Source organism: Acanthochromis polyacanthus, chromosome 12 (genome assembly GCF_021347895.1).
Source record: "Acanthochromis polyacanthus isolate Apoly-LR-REF ecotype Palm Island chromosome 12, KAUST_Apoly_ChrSc, whole genome shotgun sequence".
Classification (NCBI taxonomy): Eukaryota; Metazoa; Chordata; class Actinopteri; family Pomacentridae; genus Acanthochromis; species Acanthochromis polyacanthus.
This window is the reverse complement of record NC_067124.1, coordinates 27,129,582-27,147,904: the sequence shown is the minus strand read 5'-3', so window position 1 is coordinate 27,147,904 and position 18,323 is coordinate 27,129,582. Positions and strand designations below refer to the sequence as shown.

Below are 18,323 nucleotides of genomic sequence, written 5' to 3'. Positions count from 1 at the left end.
TGTTTATCTTACCTTTTGCTGCTGTTTTTCTTTTTTACCAGTTCACCAGGTTCTGTGTACTCCTGTCCTTTAACATCCCATCAACACCTTGTAGGGATGAACCACTGTGGTTAACCCCCACTGACTAACGTTTTATATAGATTTCAAATTAACAATGCTGAAGGAAGGTGAACCCTCAACAAACAATTTGCAGCTGACAGGAAATGTAAATTAATGCAACATTTGGTGGATTGTGAAGGTACAAAGGATCCCTAAGAGAATGCATTGTATCTTGCTTTGTAAGCTATCAAATAATCAATGAAGAGGTAAAGAAATCATTCTGGTCACATTTCCTTGACTACCATGAAGTAGAGCGCTAGAGTTTTGTGAGTGTATCTTTCATGGTTGCAGGCAGATGGACAAATAAACAGCAGCATAAATATAAATAATCAAAACTGCCTTCATGGTTCACAGCTTTGGAAACCTTTATTAGACCACTGTGACCACCACACTGCATGTTCTTCATAACATTGTAATGGACAGGTGTTTCCAAAACCTAATTTACTGCATTTACTGAAATAGTATGACTTTTTCATGTTTTGTAATTATTTAAACACTATGATATAATTCCAACAAAATTATCAATGTTGAAGGCCTGTTGTGTAGACTTTGTAAAGAAACACTAAAAATGGTCAAACAATTATTTCCAAAAACGTACATTATGCAGAGTCTGACCCAGCGTTCAAGCTGTCATATCAGTGGTTTTCAAAATTCCTGTGGCCCTCCTTGTGACAGTTATGCTTTTGACGGCATTAAGTGAATACTAAACAAAAGTTGATTTTAGAAAATGCATTGCAAATCAAATCACAATATTTGTCAAAAAATGGAAATTGTTAACCAAGGTACAGATTAAATTTTTTCTAGAGAACAGACTGGCAAGGTGATAACGCTGTTTATGCTATAGCGGCTTGAGACAAATGTTTAATCAACACCAGTAACGGCTCCATATTGTGCCCTTTTTCAATAAATTTAAAGTCCCTACAGTATGTCCTTCAGTTTTTCTTCTCGAAATGCTGTAAAGATGATTTTTTTTTTCAGCATGACTAAAACCACCGGTTCAAGGGCTCTTCTAAATGGGCTTTTTTGTTCTGAAATCCAATGAGCTGCTGATTTTCTTGCCTCATTCAGGAAAAACGCCCAACTACTGTTTAGTCGTACAAAGTATTAGTACATAGTACATCTTCATATCTTGAAAGCTCTTATTTTACACTTAGAAGTTTATAACATGTCTGTCAAGATAGTGAGAAACGCAGAAATTTTTATAGGAATTTCATTTTTTCACCTTGTAAGTCTTTTTCTTTTGTTGTGCTTCAATCTGTCCAGAAATTGCACCTACTTTTTCACAGCTGGCCGGCAACACATCTTGCAACAGCAGCTACTGTGCTCCATTATCACCCCGTGGAAGTACAATAAGAAGAGAAGAGTGCTTCCCCACAGCCAGACGTTCTCAGTACTTCCACATACTCAACCCTTCTGCTGCAGGAGAATGTGAAATGTTGACAGTACATGCCAGGGTCTTTGCTCTAATGTGTTTTCTCGCACCCAGTCACAGATCCCAGACTCCAGTCTCCTAGCAGCTGCTCCTCTGTTTCACAAGCCACCAGGAACTGTAACCATAAAAACCAACTTGACACTCTTCCTTGTCTCCCTGTCTCTGTCTCTCAGCAATGGAATTTCACGAGAACCTCCATGACTTGGCCGTGAAGGAGGGGCTGAAGGGCAGAAAGCTTCACAAAGCGGTGGAGAGCTTTACCTGGAACATCACAATACTGAAGGTGAGACTTTCAGTGACAGCAGTTTCACATCAAGGGTTTCTTACAATCAGTCTCTTGCTTATCTAGCTACATAGCAAGAGAGCTAGGCTTGTTCTGATTGGCAATCAGCTGGACAATCGATGAATGAAGACATTAATACAGAGAAGCGCTGATCATTGTTGAGCACTAAGCAGGGTTCTCACCAGGATTTTTTTTTTACACAGTGTAACGGCAGGTCACTATGCGCACACACAATAGCCTTCATTAAATCTCGCGAGCGGCCGGCCCAGATGTCAGCCAATGAGCGTCACGCAGATGCTCCAAATGCTCGTGATTTCGGTCACCATACATGGCATTACAGAAACAACCAAGACATGCTAATTGTAACCCCGAGATTGGAAGCGACTCTTAATTTTAGACGGGAACGGGTCAATCGACAGGAAAGTACGGCTGAGGTGGGGAGACATAAATTAACCTAGATAGGCACCCAATCGATAAAAACAAACGCATATGGCGTTATCTGTAAAAATAACTCTCTTTCACAGCGCCAGCTGCCCCAGTAAAGAAGTTTTCTCACATAAATATGGAAATATTACGCAAGCAAATGTGCTCAAAACACAATACCACAACTTGAAAGGCAGCGTAGCGGCCCTAATCAGAGCGTAATCTTTTAAACTGAAATGCGCTGGCAAGAACCCTGCTAAGCTGTAGCACAGGTCAAATTTACTGTTTGGTGATTACCACACACAAAAATACAGGCTAATGACAACAGCCATATTAGCGTTTAAAAAGAGTGATGACAAAGAAACATCCCACCTCCAATGTGTTTACTAGAGATTAGGTTTTTGGTTGGTTGATCACCAGTAATGTCAGTCTGAAAATATGGTTTCTAAACTCTATAGCAAGTTATGCAGAAAGATCATGTTGATGTATGAAATCTTGCTTAAACAACTCTGATTGGCAGACTATTTGGATTTTTTTGGCTTCAGCCAAGTATTTGTTTTGTCTACCCTAGTTTTGCATTGATGTAAAGATTGACAGTGACATTTGCAAAATATTCAAATTTTGTCACTCGTCTTTCCCAGAGGTTGTTGGATATCACTTCTCTAAACATGCTTTGTTGCTGGCATGGCTCAGATTCACATTAAATCCGCTCTTCTTTATCAGCTTGATCTTGGGTTTGGATTTGATGATCATTTTATTCTTTGCTGCTGTTCTTTGCTCTCATCACCAGTCGCTGAAGATTTAGTTTCTAGATTGCCTACTCTTTATGCATTTTTGCTAATGTGCCACGTTTCAGTAGTATCACATGTAAACTCAGTTGACACAATAACAAGTTTAAAATGATCAACAATCCACACATCTTATCCTCATACTGTGTAACACTTGTAGTTGAATGTTGTCTCCTTCTCTGGCTCAGTCGGTGTCTCCCACCCTGCACTTGCACACTCATCATCAGGTGTGTGTCCTCTTTCTCTTTATTTTGCTCTTTAAAATAATCAGCACAGTAACCGCTAAATGGACTGTTTTATACACCAGGCAGTGAGAGACTGTGTGAGCCAGTGAAGCAAATAGTACTACTTTCAACGACAGATAGTGGTGAACGCAGTAGCCATCTCTGCCAGCCGGTAGGGCACCTAGTGATCATTGTGCACTTGTGTGAATGTCACCAGGTAAAATTTTAATTTACACTCTCATAAAGTGGTTAAAGTCAGTCTTAATCAAATAGTAATCATTATTGTGATTTGGTGTCTTATAATTAAATAAACATGGTCACCTGTGGCATTAAAATTCAAAAAGCTTTGCTCATGGAAAACAGCCTATGTAGATAAAATCCCTTAGTTTCAACTTAGATAAATCTGACATTTGAATGCCTCATTCCACTGTTTCCAAAGTAATTTTTGATCACACCTGAGTTGCTGTGCTTCAGCAACTGAACTGAGACTAGAGGCTTCTCTTTGCAAAGTGACCTGGCTAGCGTCTCCTGTAGCCTGTATATGATGCGTTTTGGGTACAAGTTTATTTGTATTTTGCCTCTACAAATGCACTGAATCAGGTGACGGTTATTTTAGTGCAAAGATTTGCACATTAGCTGGAATGTAGCCTTACGTGGAAAACAACTTAAAAGCAATGCTCAGTTTCAAATAAAATATGAAAGTGTACAAAAAGTATTTTGACCTTAACTCACTGTATAACTATGGTAGTTGTTCCACAAAGGTAAGTAATTATGATTATCATTTTGATCACAGCAGTCTGGAGCCCTTAAATGTGGGAATTATCCTAATTCCAGATTTGCAGGTGTTTAATGCATTTTAACTAACAAAAGACATCTGTCAAATATCTAATCAAGGTGTAATGTTAGACAAATTCACGTTTCGGTATGTACCACTCTTGTAGAGTCACATATAGCTCCATTACCGGTACAGCACAGGAAACACTGTACTCTGCCATAGTTGGTACCTTCAGTTTAGGCACTTAATAGCTGTCAAAACGGTACTGTTAATAAGAAACAGTCCTGGTAAAATTTTATAAATCCAAGTATACAATTCATTAAAGCCAGCAGTGCAGTTTCAGCTTTAAAACTGCATAAAGTAACATCGCGTTTCTGTCATTTTGTCAACACATAGAGGACACAGCAATTCCATTTGACAAAAACTTTATTGGAACTATTGTGCTCCAGAATTTTTCATTCTGGGATGGTGAGTATGAAGACATCTAACAGTAACAGTTATGTCTTGATCAACAGGTGGTGTTTATTTAAAAAATGTGAAAAATGAAGTGTATTAATACTTTTCTCTCAGTGCATATTAGCATGAAGTTGGGATAACATCTTTGTAAAATAAACCAGTCTATAAGGTTCAAATCCATTTCACAGTATGAGCCAATATAAACATTGTAATTCATTTTTGATCTAAGTTCACCTTTAATGAATTCCACTGTAGAGTTACATCAAAGTAATTAATAAGTAATTGTATATTGTGTAACTGGAAAAGCACTCGGAGTGCAGTGCTCTGCCAAGGCTGCTCAGTTCACTTTTACTGACATTTTGGACCACATACTAAACTATAACTTTCTTTCACAATTTGGATGACATACTAAACTATGACGTTTTTGTCACTTTTTGGACGACATAAACAAAATATGACTTTTTTGTCATATTTTGGAGAACATATTAAACTGTGACGTTTTTGAGAGATTTTGGACCACATACTAAAAACTATGACTTTTTTGTCATATTTTGGATGACATACTAAATTGACGTTTTTTTTCCACATTTTGGACGACATACTAAACTATGACTTCTTTTCACGTTTTTGACAACATATTAAACTGTAACGTTTTTGTCATATTTTGGAAGACATACTAAAAAATGACTTTTCTTCACATTTTGGACAACATACTAAAACTATGACGTTTTTACCCCAAATCTCATTGGTCCGTTTTTGAGTAATGTGTCACACACAAAGACAGACAGATTGATTCACAGACAAACGTACGCAGATCATCACATAACTCCGCCATTCCTTGGCGGAGTAATAAGTGTAATATCATTACAGCATGGCTTTGCTTCAGGTCAGTCAAAATTTTTCTTATTGTACCAAGAGATCCAGTGAATTAAATTTAGGAGACATCAGAGTTTGTATACAATATTACACTTAGCTGCACTTTCCCTCCTCCCTTGGCTCACACCAATACTGCACCTCCAGCATTTACCACACCTTTCAATTCAACCTCTAATGCCAACTAGTAACTGATTAATAACTTCACGCATACCTATTTGTGGTGTTTGTATAAGCTAATAAAGATTACCTCACAAATAGCTTGCCTATAATTTATGCTGGGTATGCTGTATTTTCAGTCCATGTTTCACCTGGGGCTCTACTTAATATGAATCTTATTGCTGGCAGTTGTTTTCTGTAATAGCTGCCGTCCAACAAAGCTTTAAACTTGGTGAAAAAAAAACCTTTCATGTGTGGAAAATACTGAGCTGTAGGTGTAAAACATTCTGTCATTCATACCGTGCAAATTCCTTATTGCTTTCCTCAGATATGACCATTATAGAAAATGAAAGGCTAGAGGGGCACGTAACAATCATCATATAATTAACCAATGTGAAATCTTAATTTACACTATCTCAAAAAATAATTGCATGTCGTCTTATATGAGCAAAGCCATGCAGAACATTTATTTAAGACTGAATGTCAAAAAGAGTACATTCTATGCAAGTTTAATGCTTTTTTTGGATGTTTGCCATCTAGGAAAAAACTGCCAAGCAATAAGATTCATATTAAGCAGAGCCCCAGGTGAAACATGGACAGAAAATGCAGCACACAGTGAACGCAGTATAAATTATAGGCGAGCCAGTCATGAGGTAATCTTAATTAGCTTATGCAAACATTACAAATAAGTATGTGGAAGGTCATTCATCAGTTATTATCAGTCCACATTAGAGGCTGAACTGCAAGGTGTGGTAAATACATGAGGTGCAGGATCAGTGTGAGCCAAAGAGGAAGAGTATAGTGCAGCCAGGTTCTAACAGAGCCTCCTGCAAACAGACAAACCTCTGCTTCAGACCCAGTTGGTCAAGTGGGGAAAGTTTATCCTAAATTGAACTCTCAATCACTGTGGATCTCCTGGTTATTGCTGGAACTAGACCTGAGCAATGAGATAGCTGTTCAATGACTGGAATGGTATTAGTTATTTTACAACAGTCTGGTATTTCATATTCTATTTATAAACTATATGTGGAAAGAAATTTCCAAAAATAAATCTTTCAAACAAGCTGCCTATGTCCTCGATGTTGACAAAACAAGAGGAAGTTATACCTGCAAATGTCAGGATCACTCAGTTATATCAAAGCAAGATTAGGCTCTGCAGCGTGAGACAACTGTCCATCGGCATGCAAAATGAATAATACGATGATGCACTGAGAAAGTCAATAGAAATACAAAGTTAGTCTGGAGGCCTGAAAAACCACAATGCTTTCATATTTAGTATGTAGTGTGAGAAACAGGAGTGCTGGGTTGGAAAGACATGATATGTTGTTAAAAGAGATTTTGTCTTCAGTCTTAATTGCCTTTGTTGTGGTGCACAGTGCTCCCTGAAAAAATTATCTAATTTTCTAATGTTCAATGGTGCGTAGGCAAAAATGACAAAGTACTGAGAGACTCATTAATTCCTGCTCGGATGCTTCATGTTTAGTGTCCATCCATCCATTCCCTGCCTCTTAAATGGAATCAGGTCAGAGGCAGGGGGTACACAAGGTAAAATTTATTATTATTATAGATGAAATTGTAGCTTTAAGCACCTTCATATGCTAGTGAGTCAGGTAAATTTGTAATGTTAATCTCATTTCTCTATTGGAAAGCACTTTGAGTCAGCATCTGTTTTTTTGAACCGTCTAATGTTGCTGTTGGCCACATGAAGCAGCAGTGGCTCTACTCAGAGCTCCTTACGACATCATAGGCTGACGTAGACCTCCCAAAAAATGTAGCTATCACATGGATACAACCCCCAACATCTGTGACTGGTCAGCTTGGTGCCATGTTTACAAAGGTAATGCTGCTGTGAAATAAAAGGCTGTCATCATATCTGACTCGTTCATAATGTAAACGTAAGGGGTATTAGAAGCCAGTTTGTCATTTTTATTGCTCTGCCAATATGTTTGGTACTCGTTTACTTCTGATGTTTTCTCTTTTTTCTGTGTTACTGTATTCTCAGTACTGGTCAACATGTTTTAGCTCCAACTCAGACGTGATCTGCCATCACCATTAGCCCCGTCAATGTATTTTTCTGCACATTTTTAAGTTCATAGAAAGATCAAAATGGGAAAAAAACATCTAGTTTCACAGGTTTCTTCACACTTGTTCAAAGTAGTTTTTGACTTTTTTATACATAGAAACACCTTTTCTGAATGTGAGATGAACTCACATGACTGATCAGTTTTTGCTTTCATTGTCCTCATCTCTGGAGACACCAGCTGAAATAAAAGTATAATTACAACTTTCACAGTAGAAAACAATTCCTGAAGACCTTTCTGTATTCTTCTTTCAGTGATGACTGAAGTTTTGAAAAGTACTAAAATACTAACGGACATAAAGACAAACAAGAGGTTTTGTTTCCAGCCTCTTTCCCTGTGTTAAGCTACCTAGTATATTTGCTCCAAAGCAGTTAATGGAAATGAGTCTAATTCTTGTTTGGGCACCATTTCAAAATTGTGTTTTAAAGTTCAACTGACAGTTCAACGGGAAGCAGTTATTGTCTGACATACACCAAGAAACACCAAAACCAACTACCACTGCAGACACTATTAAGTACAAATGCTCTGTTCAGACTGAGTGCAGGAGTATAAATGAAGCTGTAGGTGAGCAGACACTCTGCAGAGGAAACACAAGATCAACTGGTAAATCAAAAGGCTGCAGTTGTTTCCCATTTATGTATCAATGTGCATTCAGTGGGAATGATCAGAGACAAGTCTGCATCTCTTTCTGTCTGTATTCACATCTCAAAAGTACTAAAATGTCAAAACTACAGATTTTCTTCATAGAGTATTTGAAAACTGCTAAAAATTAGAATCTCCCACAAACATTTACTTCCCAGGACCACTGATTTCAAAAGGCATGAGAGTCCTTTGTAAAGTCATCTTGCCTTTTTAAATGGCGGAATAAGAAGGTGTAAAGACTTTAAATAAAAAAAATTTTAAAAAAAGGTGAATTAAAAAGTATAAAGTAGTTTAGCCTGTTTGCTGCTGTATTTCCACCACTTTGCTGCCATCACTGCTCTAACCTTCAGCCTGTCTGTGTCTCTCAGGGCCAGGCCGACCTCCTGAAACATGCCAGGAGTGAAGTCCAGGAGAACCTGAAGCAGATCCACTATGCTGCCCTCACCTGTAACCTGAGTAAAGGTGGAGCAGTGGGCGGTTCTTCCAGCTCCTCAGAGTCCAAGAGCAGACGCAGTCTCGAGGCCATCCCTGAGAAGGCCACCGGGGAGGACGAGCTCACCGACGAGGACAACTGAAGACCCACAGTCCTGGTGCTCTGCCGGCACCCAGACCTCGACTGTTCCTGCCTCCTGAGCTCAGACCCAAAGCTCTCAGTCTGTCTTTCTGTCCTTCACCAGTCTGTGTCTTTACCCAGGCGTCATCGCTCCACACACACACACACACCAGTGTTTCCCACATTCCATCGTGTACATTCCTGTATCCCAAGCACAGCTGTAACCTCTCAGCGTTCTGCCTTGTAATCATCAATGAATGCCACCACTATTCCAGTCGTGTCCTGAGCTCAGTTCACAGACCGGTCTCAGCCCATGTTTCTTCCAAGTCAAGACAACTTTAGGAAACTACACATTTGCTACCCATCCAACGCTACCGAGCCTCAGCTTTCCCCATCACAGACCTCTACATCTCCCGCCCCGGTGCAGGAGTCTGTTGCCCTGCTGTCACTTTTCTGACCCTCATCTCTCATCTCCTGGGTGAGCCAGGAGAGCTGAGTGAACTACCAGCTACCAGACTGTTTGAGACATTGACCTAGTGTTTGGAGACAGTGCACTTCTACTCAGCAAACCAGGTGTTAGCAGAGGGGACAAAGACAAAAAGGCGCTGGATTGTTGAAAGAGATTTCTTAAAGCACAATTTTCTGGAGCTATGAATGTAACGGGACAGTGGAGGAAATGGAATGAGAAGGAAATGGAAGAATAAAAAAGTCATGAAAGAGAGTACAGAGCTGTTTACAAAACTGAACTTGTCCATGTTCTCGTCTGCCAAAATAGTATGCTATGTGTATATATGGAGTTTCCTGTTACCTTTTTTCTGCAGAGTGCATCATTTTATTATTGTATACTGGGAAAAATAAGATTTATTTTATAAAAGATATATGTGGAAAAGTTTTATTAGTCTGTGGATATCAGATAAAGAGGTTTGTCACAACTTTCCCTGCTGGAGAGCTCTGACGTGTTGAGACAGAAGGACTAATAACAGAATGTAATCATACTGTTTGTCTGGTGCAAACAACAACAAAGTCTCAAAATTCACAACCAGCAACTGCATGAAAGCGAACCATGACTCACTCAACAGTTTGGACACGTTTTCAGATTTTAGCATTTCATTTGGGCGCATGTTACGCCTTTATTTTTGCGGCATGGTCCTTCCATTTCAGGAGCTATGTACATTTTGCCAGGACAACCCTTATGCTCAGACTGTTCTACAAATTGTACTTTAATCAATTTCACATTCATTGCTAGTTTTAGAAGTCTGCAACCTGTCAAAGGTGCTGGATTTGAGATTCATTTCCAAGTGAGCTGCAAATGAATTCCACTGAAATTGACTGTGGCTGCTGAGCAGAACGATTGAACACATCTCACAGGATAACTACTGGATGTATCTGGACTCTGAATGGGAGGTCATGCACAAAAACAAAGACTGCGGTTTCAGTTCAGTCATGCAGTCCGTGCTGTTAGTCAGATAAAAACTGTATCCTGTCATACAGTCAACACATTGCTGTGTTTTATCTTGCAGTTCATCCCTGTTTACTGCTAAATCAGAGATTTTCTCCAAGGAACCACTGTACAGGATTACCAACATTTCAAACCGCTCATGATTCCTGTCTACAAGTAGCAACATATTGATAACCTTTGTAATAATTTAAACTCAGGTCTGAGGAGATGGTCAGGAAGGATATTGACTTCAAAGTAAAAACAGCTTCAGAACCATTCCTGGTGACAGAAGCATTAATAAGGAAGGAGTTTTGTCTTATAACATGGTTTTTCCCACGTTGCTTCAGTAATGCCCAGACTTGTTTTTCATTCATCACTCCATAATTCTTTCTTTATATAAAGTGCAAGACTTTTACTTCACATGAATGTTTGTTTCATTCAGGCCAAATTAGTTCACACAATACTGATTAAGCCTGTCAGCAGCAGGAAAATATCTGCATTTTTCAGCATGCCAGAGTTTAAAATCTGGTCTCTAACGACCTTAAGTGCTGAAGAGGGGAGGACCTGTAGTGATGGAGGCTTTGTCCACATGTATTTGGGGATGTGTTTTGGCCTTCCCTCCACATCCCATCACAGTTTGTCCATGAAAATTGACATTTTGGAAAATTCCTTCCATGGCAAAGATATTTAAAAGTGTGTTGGTGCGTAGACAAAGAAAACTGAGCCTTTAGCTTGTCTTTACTGTTATCTCTGTTGTTCACACAAAGCAATTTAGAGCAACGGTGGAAGGGGCCAAAATAGCGCAGCTGCTAACTTTGCACATGAATGTACAGTTACTCTTTCACTAAATTCAGGAACGGAGACATCAGAATCGGTCACAATGTCCGATTCCCTTGTTCGTTGCTTCCCTACCGGAACTGGAAATGGCCATTTTCAGGCTTTGATTTGCCAGCATAGTTTTAGAGTCACATCAAAGCCTGTTGGTGTGGTCTTGCATTTTCATAGACAAATTTTTTTGGAGTGAAAAAAAATCTTTTCCAAAAATACCTGTGCACATGTGGACAACGTCGGAGACAGAGTAGGTTACAGCGAGTAGGAACATCGCAGAAAAACCAGAAGCAGCTGATTAAAGTTTCTCAATTATCAGGAACATTACAGCCTAAAAACACGAATGATGGTGATGAGTCAACTGCAAGCTAAGAATATATTAGAAAAGATCATTTCTAATGAGTGGACAAAGGACACTTGAAATGTTTGGTCTATGAACAGCCAAAACTACGAAAAATGCAGTTTACAATATCCTACAGCCTTTCTGACCCAAAACAAAAGAAACATGACATTCACAAAAGCAGCAAATTCTCATTATATAAGAAAACGTATTGTAAAATGTATACAACTATATAAAATAGCGTGAAAAATTAACAGCTAGTTATTAAAATCATTGCAGACTAATTGTGTTTTTTTACTTGTTTAAATCACTAATCCTTGGAGCATAAATAATCTCTGAGGGTTTGCAACAGTGGGATTGATTAAGAAAAATGTCCATAATAGCAGCTAATAAAGTTAGCATTGCATTAATGCTATAGGTGACGGTTGTTTCAGCAGCTTTCAGAGCCTGAAACGATGTTATGATGTTCTTCAAATAGGTTCAAGTGTGAGATTCCAACAACCCTGTTACCAGCTGTCTGTCATTTACACTCAAGTATCACTGGGTTTCTGTAGAAGTGTGTCGCACAGAGTAGTGTGTATTCTGCAGCCAAAATATCTTTGCCCAAGAGACCAGCACTCTGAGAACAGACCATATTAACTTCACACCAGTTTCTTCTGCCAACTCACAGAATAAACATTCATTAACTGCAGATGAGAAACTCTGCCAGAAATCAACACAGGTTAAGCTTTCACCAGTTTTTAGCCCTGAATGTTTGTCGATGGTTGATTAATTTGTCCCTCACCACGTTGTGCTTTTTGGTTTAAACTACTGTCCACACCTGCAGATCTCAACCCACGACAAGACGTCTCAGTGCCGTGCCAGTCGACGTGTTTCTAATTGGTGTTGAGAAGATGAAAAATGAAGCATTTCAACTGTATTTCAAAGTCTCATCTCTTTACCTGTCAAAAGAAAAAGCAACCTCTGAATAAACAATGTTGGATAGATCATGTGTCTGATGCTAATCATTGTGTTTGCTTATGCACAAGTATTACAGTTATGAAGTTCATTCTGGTTTTAGACTGTATATATATATACAGTCATGGACGATAGTATTGGCACCTCTGGAATATTTCCAGAAATAGTTGCAGTTACAAATGTTTTTGGTATATACGTGTTTATTTCCTTGAGGTGCATTGGAAAAACACAAAAAAGCAGAAGAAAGAAGCCAAAATTGATATAATTTTACACCAAACTCAAAAAATGGGCCAGACAAAATTGTTGACACCCTCAACTCAAAATTTGAACCTCCACCATATTTGACTGTAGCTACTGTGTTCTTTAAAAGGGTGCCAACAATTTTGTCCGGCCCAAGTAGAATATTACTCCAAACCATCCTTTCGGGCTACATTTAAGGTGGAATACTCCTTTACACCAAGATTTTTGGTCTACATTGAAGGATTTTAGGTGGACTATTCCTTTGAACGAACTTTTTAAGTTTATGTTCGAGTGGAGTATACCATCAGACCAACCTCCAAGGCCCACAGTAGTCAATTTTAGGCGGAATATACCATTAAACTCACCTTTTAGGTCTACATTGGAGGATTTTAGGTGGAATTTTCTTCCAAACCATTTTTAGGTCTACATTTAAGGATGTTTAGGACGGTATATTCTTCCAAACCAACTTCTCAGGTCTACATTTCAAGAGTATTCCTCCATACTAACTTTTTTTGGTCTACATTGAAGGATTTTTTCTAAACCACCCTTTCGGGTCTATATTTGAGGTTTTAGATGGAATATTCCTTTTAACCAGCCCCTCAGGTCTCTTTGAGGATTTTGGATGGAATACTCAGTTAAACCGTTTTAAGAGGTGAACGGAAAGAGTTTCTTTCGTACTGATGATCTTTTACTTTGTTCCTGGTTGGAATGCCCATCAATGTCAACATGAAGTTCACTTTTAGTTCTGTTTATTTTTATTTTACTAACACTGATTTGGTTTTAACCCCATCACATGTTGTATTGTTGTAAACTTACTCTTTCAAATAAATACTTGTCTAACCCTCTGAAAACCAGCGTTTGGACTGTCTTTGTGTTGCTCCTCACCTACTTCAGGCAGCCGGGACATGACAACATTTTGTGAACCAAAGGCTAAACTATGATGTTTTTAGAGCGACATGCTAAACTATAGGCTTTTTTAATTGACAGATTACTATGACGTTTTTCTTTTGGTATTTTTTAGTAACATGTAAGAATTTTAACAGTTTTAAAAATTACTACACTTTTACTTGTGCAATGAACTATTATTCTATGGCATTTTTTAGACCACATATTATATTCTGATGTTTTCTTGAATGACATACTATTTTGACAACATACTGCACTATGACATTTTTGAACCACATATCATACATGACAATTTTAGGCAACATCCCATCATTTTGCGCTTTTTGAACCACATAATAATCTGAGTTTTTTGCCGACATGCTGTACTATAAGCTACAGGCCAGACTATGTTATTCTTGAAAAGTATGCTATACTTTGACATTTTCTGAACTACATCCTGTACTATGGCGTTATAGACACAGTGCTTTGGTTACATGTTGATTTATAATCTTGACATTTTTCCGTTTTGTGTTTTGACGGGATTACCACAGACCTGACCGTGAACACCGTTGACACCCACCTGAGGGAGACGCTGCCTAAGATCTCAAGGCTGCTTGGTCGTGGTCTTTCTGCTCCATAACGCCTTCATCAACTACATCTTCTTTTGAAGAGGCCCTCAGATGTTACAATCTCTGACCTTAAGGAGGAACTGCTACTTTCATTCTGTAACGAGACGGCGGTTATTTTAAAAACCCAGCTCCTGGCGGATTTGAGTGAAAATTTAACATCCAACAAAACAGAACTACAGTTAAATTTGAGCTGCCGGTCAGTATTTCAAACATGAAGTCCGACACGGAAACGGAAACTTCACTCTCCACATCACCGAAGACATCGTCACACTCCAAAGCGGAGCACCTGTCTGCTGAACAGAGAATAATAAACTGTTGAAACGGTTGGTCTGTCCTTCTGTCAGTGAAAGCTAAACAGGAAGTGGTTCACTGAGGATGTCGTCCATTCAGTCTCCTTCTTCACATCCAGATGAGGTTTTCCTTCTGTTGGCTTCACTCAGAAGATCCTCACAATGAACATGAGACACCTGAGATGAAGACATACATCACAGTATCAGCATTAACAGCAGAGGTTCATTTTAAAACATCCCTGGAAAGATTTCCTCTGCCATATTTATTTTCCAAGCACTGAAAGACAGAAAGGCCTGTAGTCACTTTAGCTTTAGAGGAGAGGATTTTATTATCCAGCTTATCTGTGGTGCAATTTAAATGTAGTAACTGTAGCATTCATCATTACTTTGGACACATTCTGGGAGGTTATTTTTCCAATCTACACTGCAGGAATACATACTACAACATGTGAATCACTCATTAAACAATGTTAAGGACTAGAGAGTAGATTTACTGTTTTCTCCAGCTTAACTTCAGAGACTCAGCAGATATTCAGGACTACTGACAACACAGCACCTTAACCTTACTGTTTAATCACATTTAGGTTTTCTAAACATTTCATTAATGTGAACCATGGTCTCCACTGTCAGTTTTATTAACCAAATGCACCACATTACACTGACACAACACACTTCAGCTGTTTACATGAAACTCAACACAAACGTCGTTAGCTTAATGCTACGTTAGCTTTAATCAGGCTACGACTGAGCAGCTAGCTCGATTAGCATCGCTAACATTAAAGCTAATATTTACTGGATGCTAACTCTCTTCCTTGGCCAGCACGCACAGAAATAAACTCCACCAACATCTGGAGTGTATGGAACACATTATATCTGACACTACAGCTGCATATAAAGTGCATTAAAAGCGGCACCGATACGAAAATAAATACTTACTGAACTATCAGAGTCCTTTCAGTGTCTGCTGGGAGAATCAGCCGAAAGTAGAAAACTGATTAAAACAAGGCAACAGGCAGAAAAACTGTTTGTGGAAGAGGTTCTGCTGCTCCACAGATAAATAAACCAACACTTATTATATCAGAATTAATCCAAACGAGGAGAGCAGACTCTCGGCTGCCTCTTCCCAGTCTATTCCTCTTCCATAGGACCTGTCAATCATTCCAGACCAGACTGTCAAACAAGTAACCCCGCCCCCTGGCTTCGCAAAACTTTAACCCTCTATAAAAAAATCAATATTGATTTATTTTAATATCGGCCACCTGATCTCTCATTTTGACCATGAAAACTAATGGGAAAAAATATATATACATATATATACAGTCTATACACCGTGCTCTATTTGGTTCCACCCTTGCCGATGACCACTTCCGGTCTCAGAAAATGAAAAAACGGATCTTTTTTCGTTTCTGTCTCTTACTGATTTTATTTTCTTGTTATTGTAAATATAAAATGGAAATCAAAACATTTGTAAAAATTTGTATATCCCTTTTTTATCATGAAAAGGAAAAACGCCTTGTATTTCAATTTTAATTTTTGTATTTTAAAACGAAAGTCAAATAACCACTCATTTTTTGTTTTTCAATACCCGCTTCAGAACGGAAAATCCAATTGCCAGAAAAATACACGGACCATAATGACATCAATAGAAAGTTATGTTATACTGTGAATAACAAACCTGCAGACAACAGTGCAATAATTATTCTTTATTCATGAGGATTAGATATCTGTGAAGACTCATTTGCTTGATATTTGATATTGCAAAAAAAGGACATTGTGATGTTGTAAAGAATAGTGTTGGAGATTAGCCCTTTAACTGATGTTCTCATATTTGTGAAATTTAAGTTGTGATGGAACTGTTTCCTTGCAGAGGAAAAAGAGATGATAGTGTTATTAGAAAGTGCAACACCTTTTATTTTTTCATTTTTTAAATTCAATATTTTTGTTTATTTTATTTCATTTTGTAAAGTTAGGATATCCTTAAACACTTATTTGAACCGAATATAGATTCTGATATTGTTGTAAAGAATAATGTTGGAGATGTGCACTCATTTTGAAATATATCCACATTGTGAAGCAGCCCTTACTTGCACCGAATTGGAAATATTTTAGAAAAACACTGAATTACAAGACTTTGCAGAACAGTGCGCTATTGTAGATTTAACATGCAAGGCTAGAATTACATGATTTAAATAGTAATAGGTCGTGATCTAAAGTGGGCCGGTCTGAAGCATGAAAGTCCAGGGCTGAAAATGAGTCCCACTCCGTTTCCTGGTCTGACTGTCCACTTTATTAATGAGGACTCCAACTGAGAAGTTGCTGTTTGCATATCTACTGGACGATATTACAAGTGAGAACATCTCAGCAGGGATGAGAGAAGTGTTGGCGTTTTTTGGCCTCGTTCAGAGACTGTTTAACAACAGACAATGTGGTGAACATAACGAAGTGCAGGGCTTTGGCCAAAGTTGATACGATACACTCATGCTATCTTTACTAAGCCATTTTTTCATATCACAATGGAAACGGAACGGACAAACAAAAAGCCAGAATGTCACTTCTTTCCACCATCGTGTTGTACAAATTGATAGTTGTGAGGAATTCTTCTGTTACATCTGATCCAATAATTAGCAGCCATCAGAAACTTGACTAAGATGCACACACGCAACAGTATCCTGGTCTCTTTGGGAATATTTAAGCTAGCATTATTGGGTTTCCCAAACTGGGATAAGGACTCAGTCAGGTTTCTGTAATTTGGATGTCTACATGCATAAATACTAGGGATGGGAATTTCGACTAATTTCCGAACCGACTAGTCGCTAATTTTATTGGCAACTAGTTGGTTCGGAAAACTTGCAATTTAACCCTTTAAGCGCCAAAGTCGCAATATTGCGACAAGCAACATTGCTGAACATAACAAGCCATAACTTCAAATATACTGCCTCGTGTGCCTCATGTACTGTACACCAGGAGATGGCGGACATCTGGAACTTCAATCTGAGCATCAGTTGTGGGCGTGTTTTCATTCAAAGTTTTGGAGTTTAGAGTTTGAAAACTGAGGAGACGAGACTCGCCATCGGAGCGTATCAGAGCGCAAGACGGCACATTTTAGAGTGAGAAAACTCACCGTACTGAGAGGTCTGGTCAACGCTGACAAAGTACTTTGTCAAGTAATGGCTTACTCATATGCGCGAAGCGTGGCTGTGCCGGGGGGGGGGGGACACACTAGCGTTTAACCGACTAGTAAAATACTAAAAGTTTAATAAATGAGTAGGCGGTTAAACGATTAAACGACTAGTCGCGCACATCCCTAATAAATACAAAAACCAAAATACTTCAAGTCCACGTAAACACACCCAGTGTTGCGTTTTAATTAGGGAAAGATCATTTTCGGTTAGGCTGATATTTGGCATTCTTGTGATCATTGTATCGCTAGTTAAGGTCTGATGTAGCCTCCTCTCTCTGTTTGTAGTCACTCTGTGATCTCAGAAATGTCCCTCAAGCAGACACTGAAAAAATTGAGCACGAAATTAGCTACTCTCACAGTGGCTAAGGCTATACCAACAGCTAGTGACTCCCAAAACGGAGCCTGGAGAAAACTAATTAATAATGCTTTAAGATCTGGACCTCAGTAGACCAAGTATGTGATAGAACAGTGAAAGATTTAGAAAATAGACAACAGCAGACGTAACTGCAGGAGACAAACTGATAAATACCAGTCAATCAATCATAAACAGGCGAGAGTCTCCTAATTTAATCGCTCCTATTTTTATCTTAGATATTCAGATATAGTCATCCTTATTAATGAAGAAGTCAAATTATGAATGACAGGTTTTCTGTTGTCACATGCTGGTAAAACATTCCATCTAATATATATCAGTTCAAAATATCTGTCTTTTTGATTACTAACATTTGGCATTGATACCAGTTGATC

The 18,323-nt window shown here is 38.5% G+C and overlaps 1 protein-coding gene and 1 long non-coding RNA gene across 2 annotated transcripts in view; one reads left to right on the top strand and one right to left on the bottom strand.

Annotated features, from left to right (window-relative positions):
- Positions 1-12,381, top strand: part of LOC110950839 (inactive phospholipase C-like protein 2) — a 55,335-nt gene extending 42,954 nt beyond the window's left edge. The window contains 2 exon segments of the mRNA XM_022193647.2: positions 1,705-1,814; positions 8,604-12,381. Coding sequence (XP_022049339.2) covers positions 1,705-1,814; positions 8,604-8,810 — 317 coding nt within the window. The 3' untranslated portion in view covers positions 8,811-12,381.
- Positions 12,382-13,266: 885 nt separating this feature from the next.
- On the bottom strand, positions 13,267-15,524 carry LOC127536453 (uncharacterized). Its single transcript, XR_007945444.1, has 2 exons — positions 15,332-15,524; positions 13,267-14,572 (listed from the first exon to the last, which is right to left on the bottom strand). It is a non-coding gene; the product is annotated as an uncharacterized LOC127536453 (long non-coding RNA).
- Positions 15,525-18,323: the final 2,799 nt, after the last annotated feature.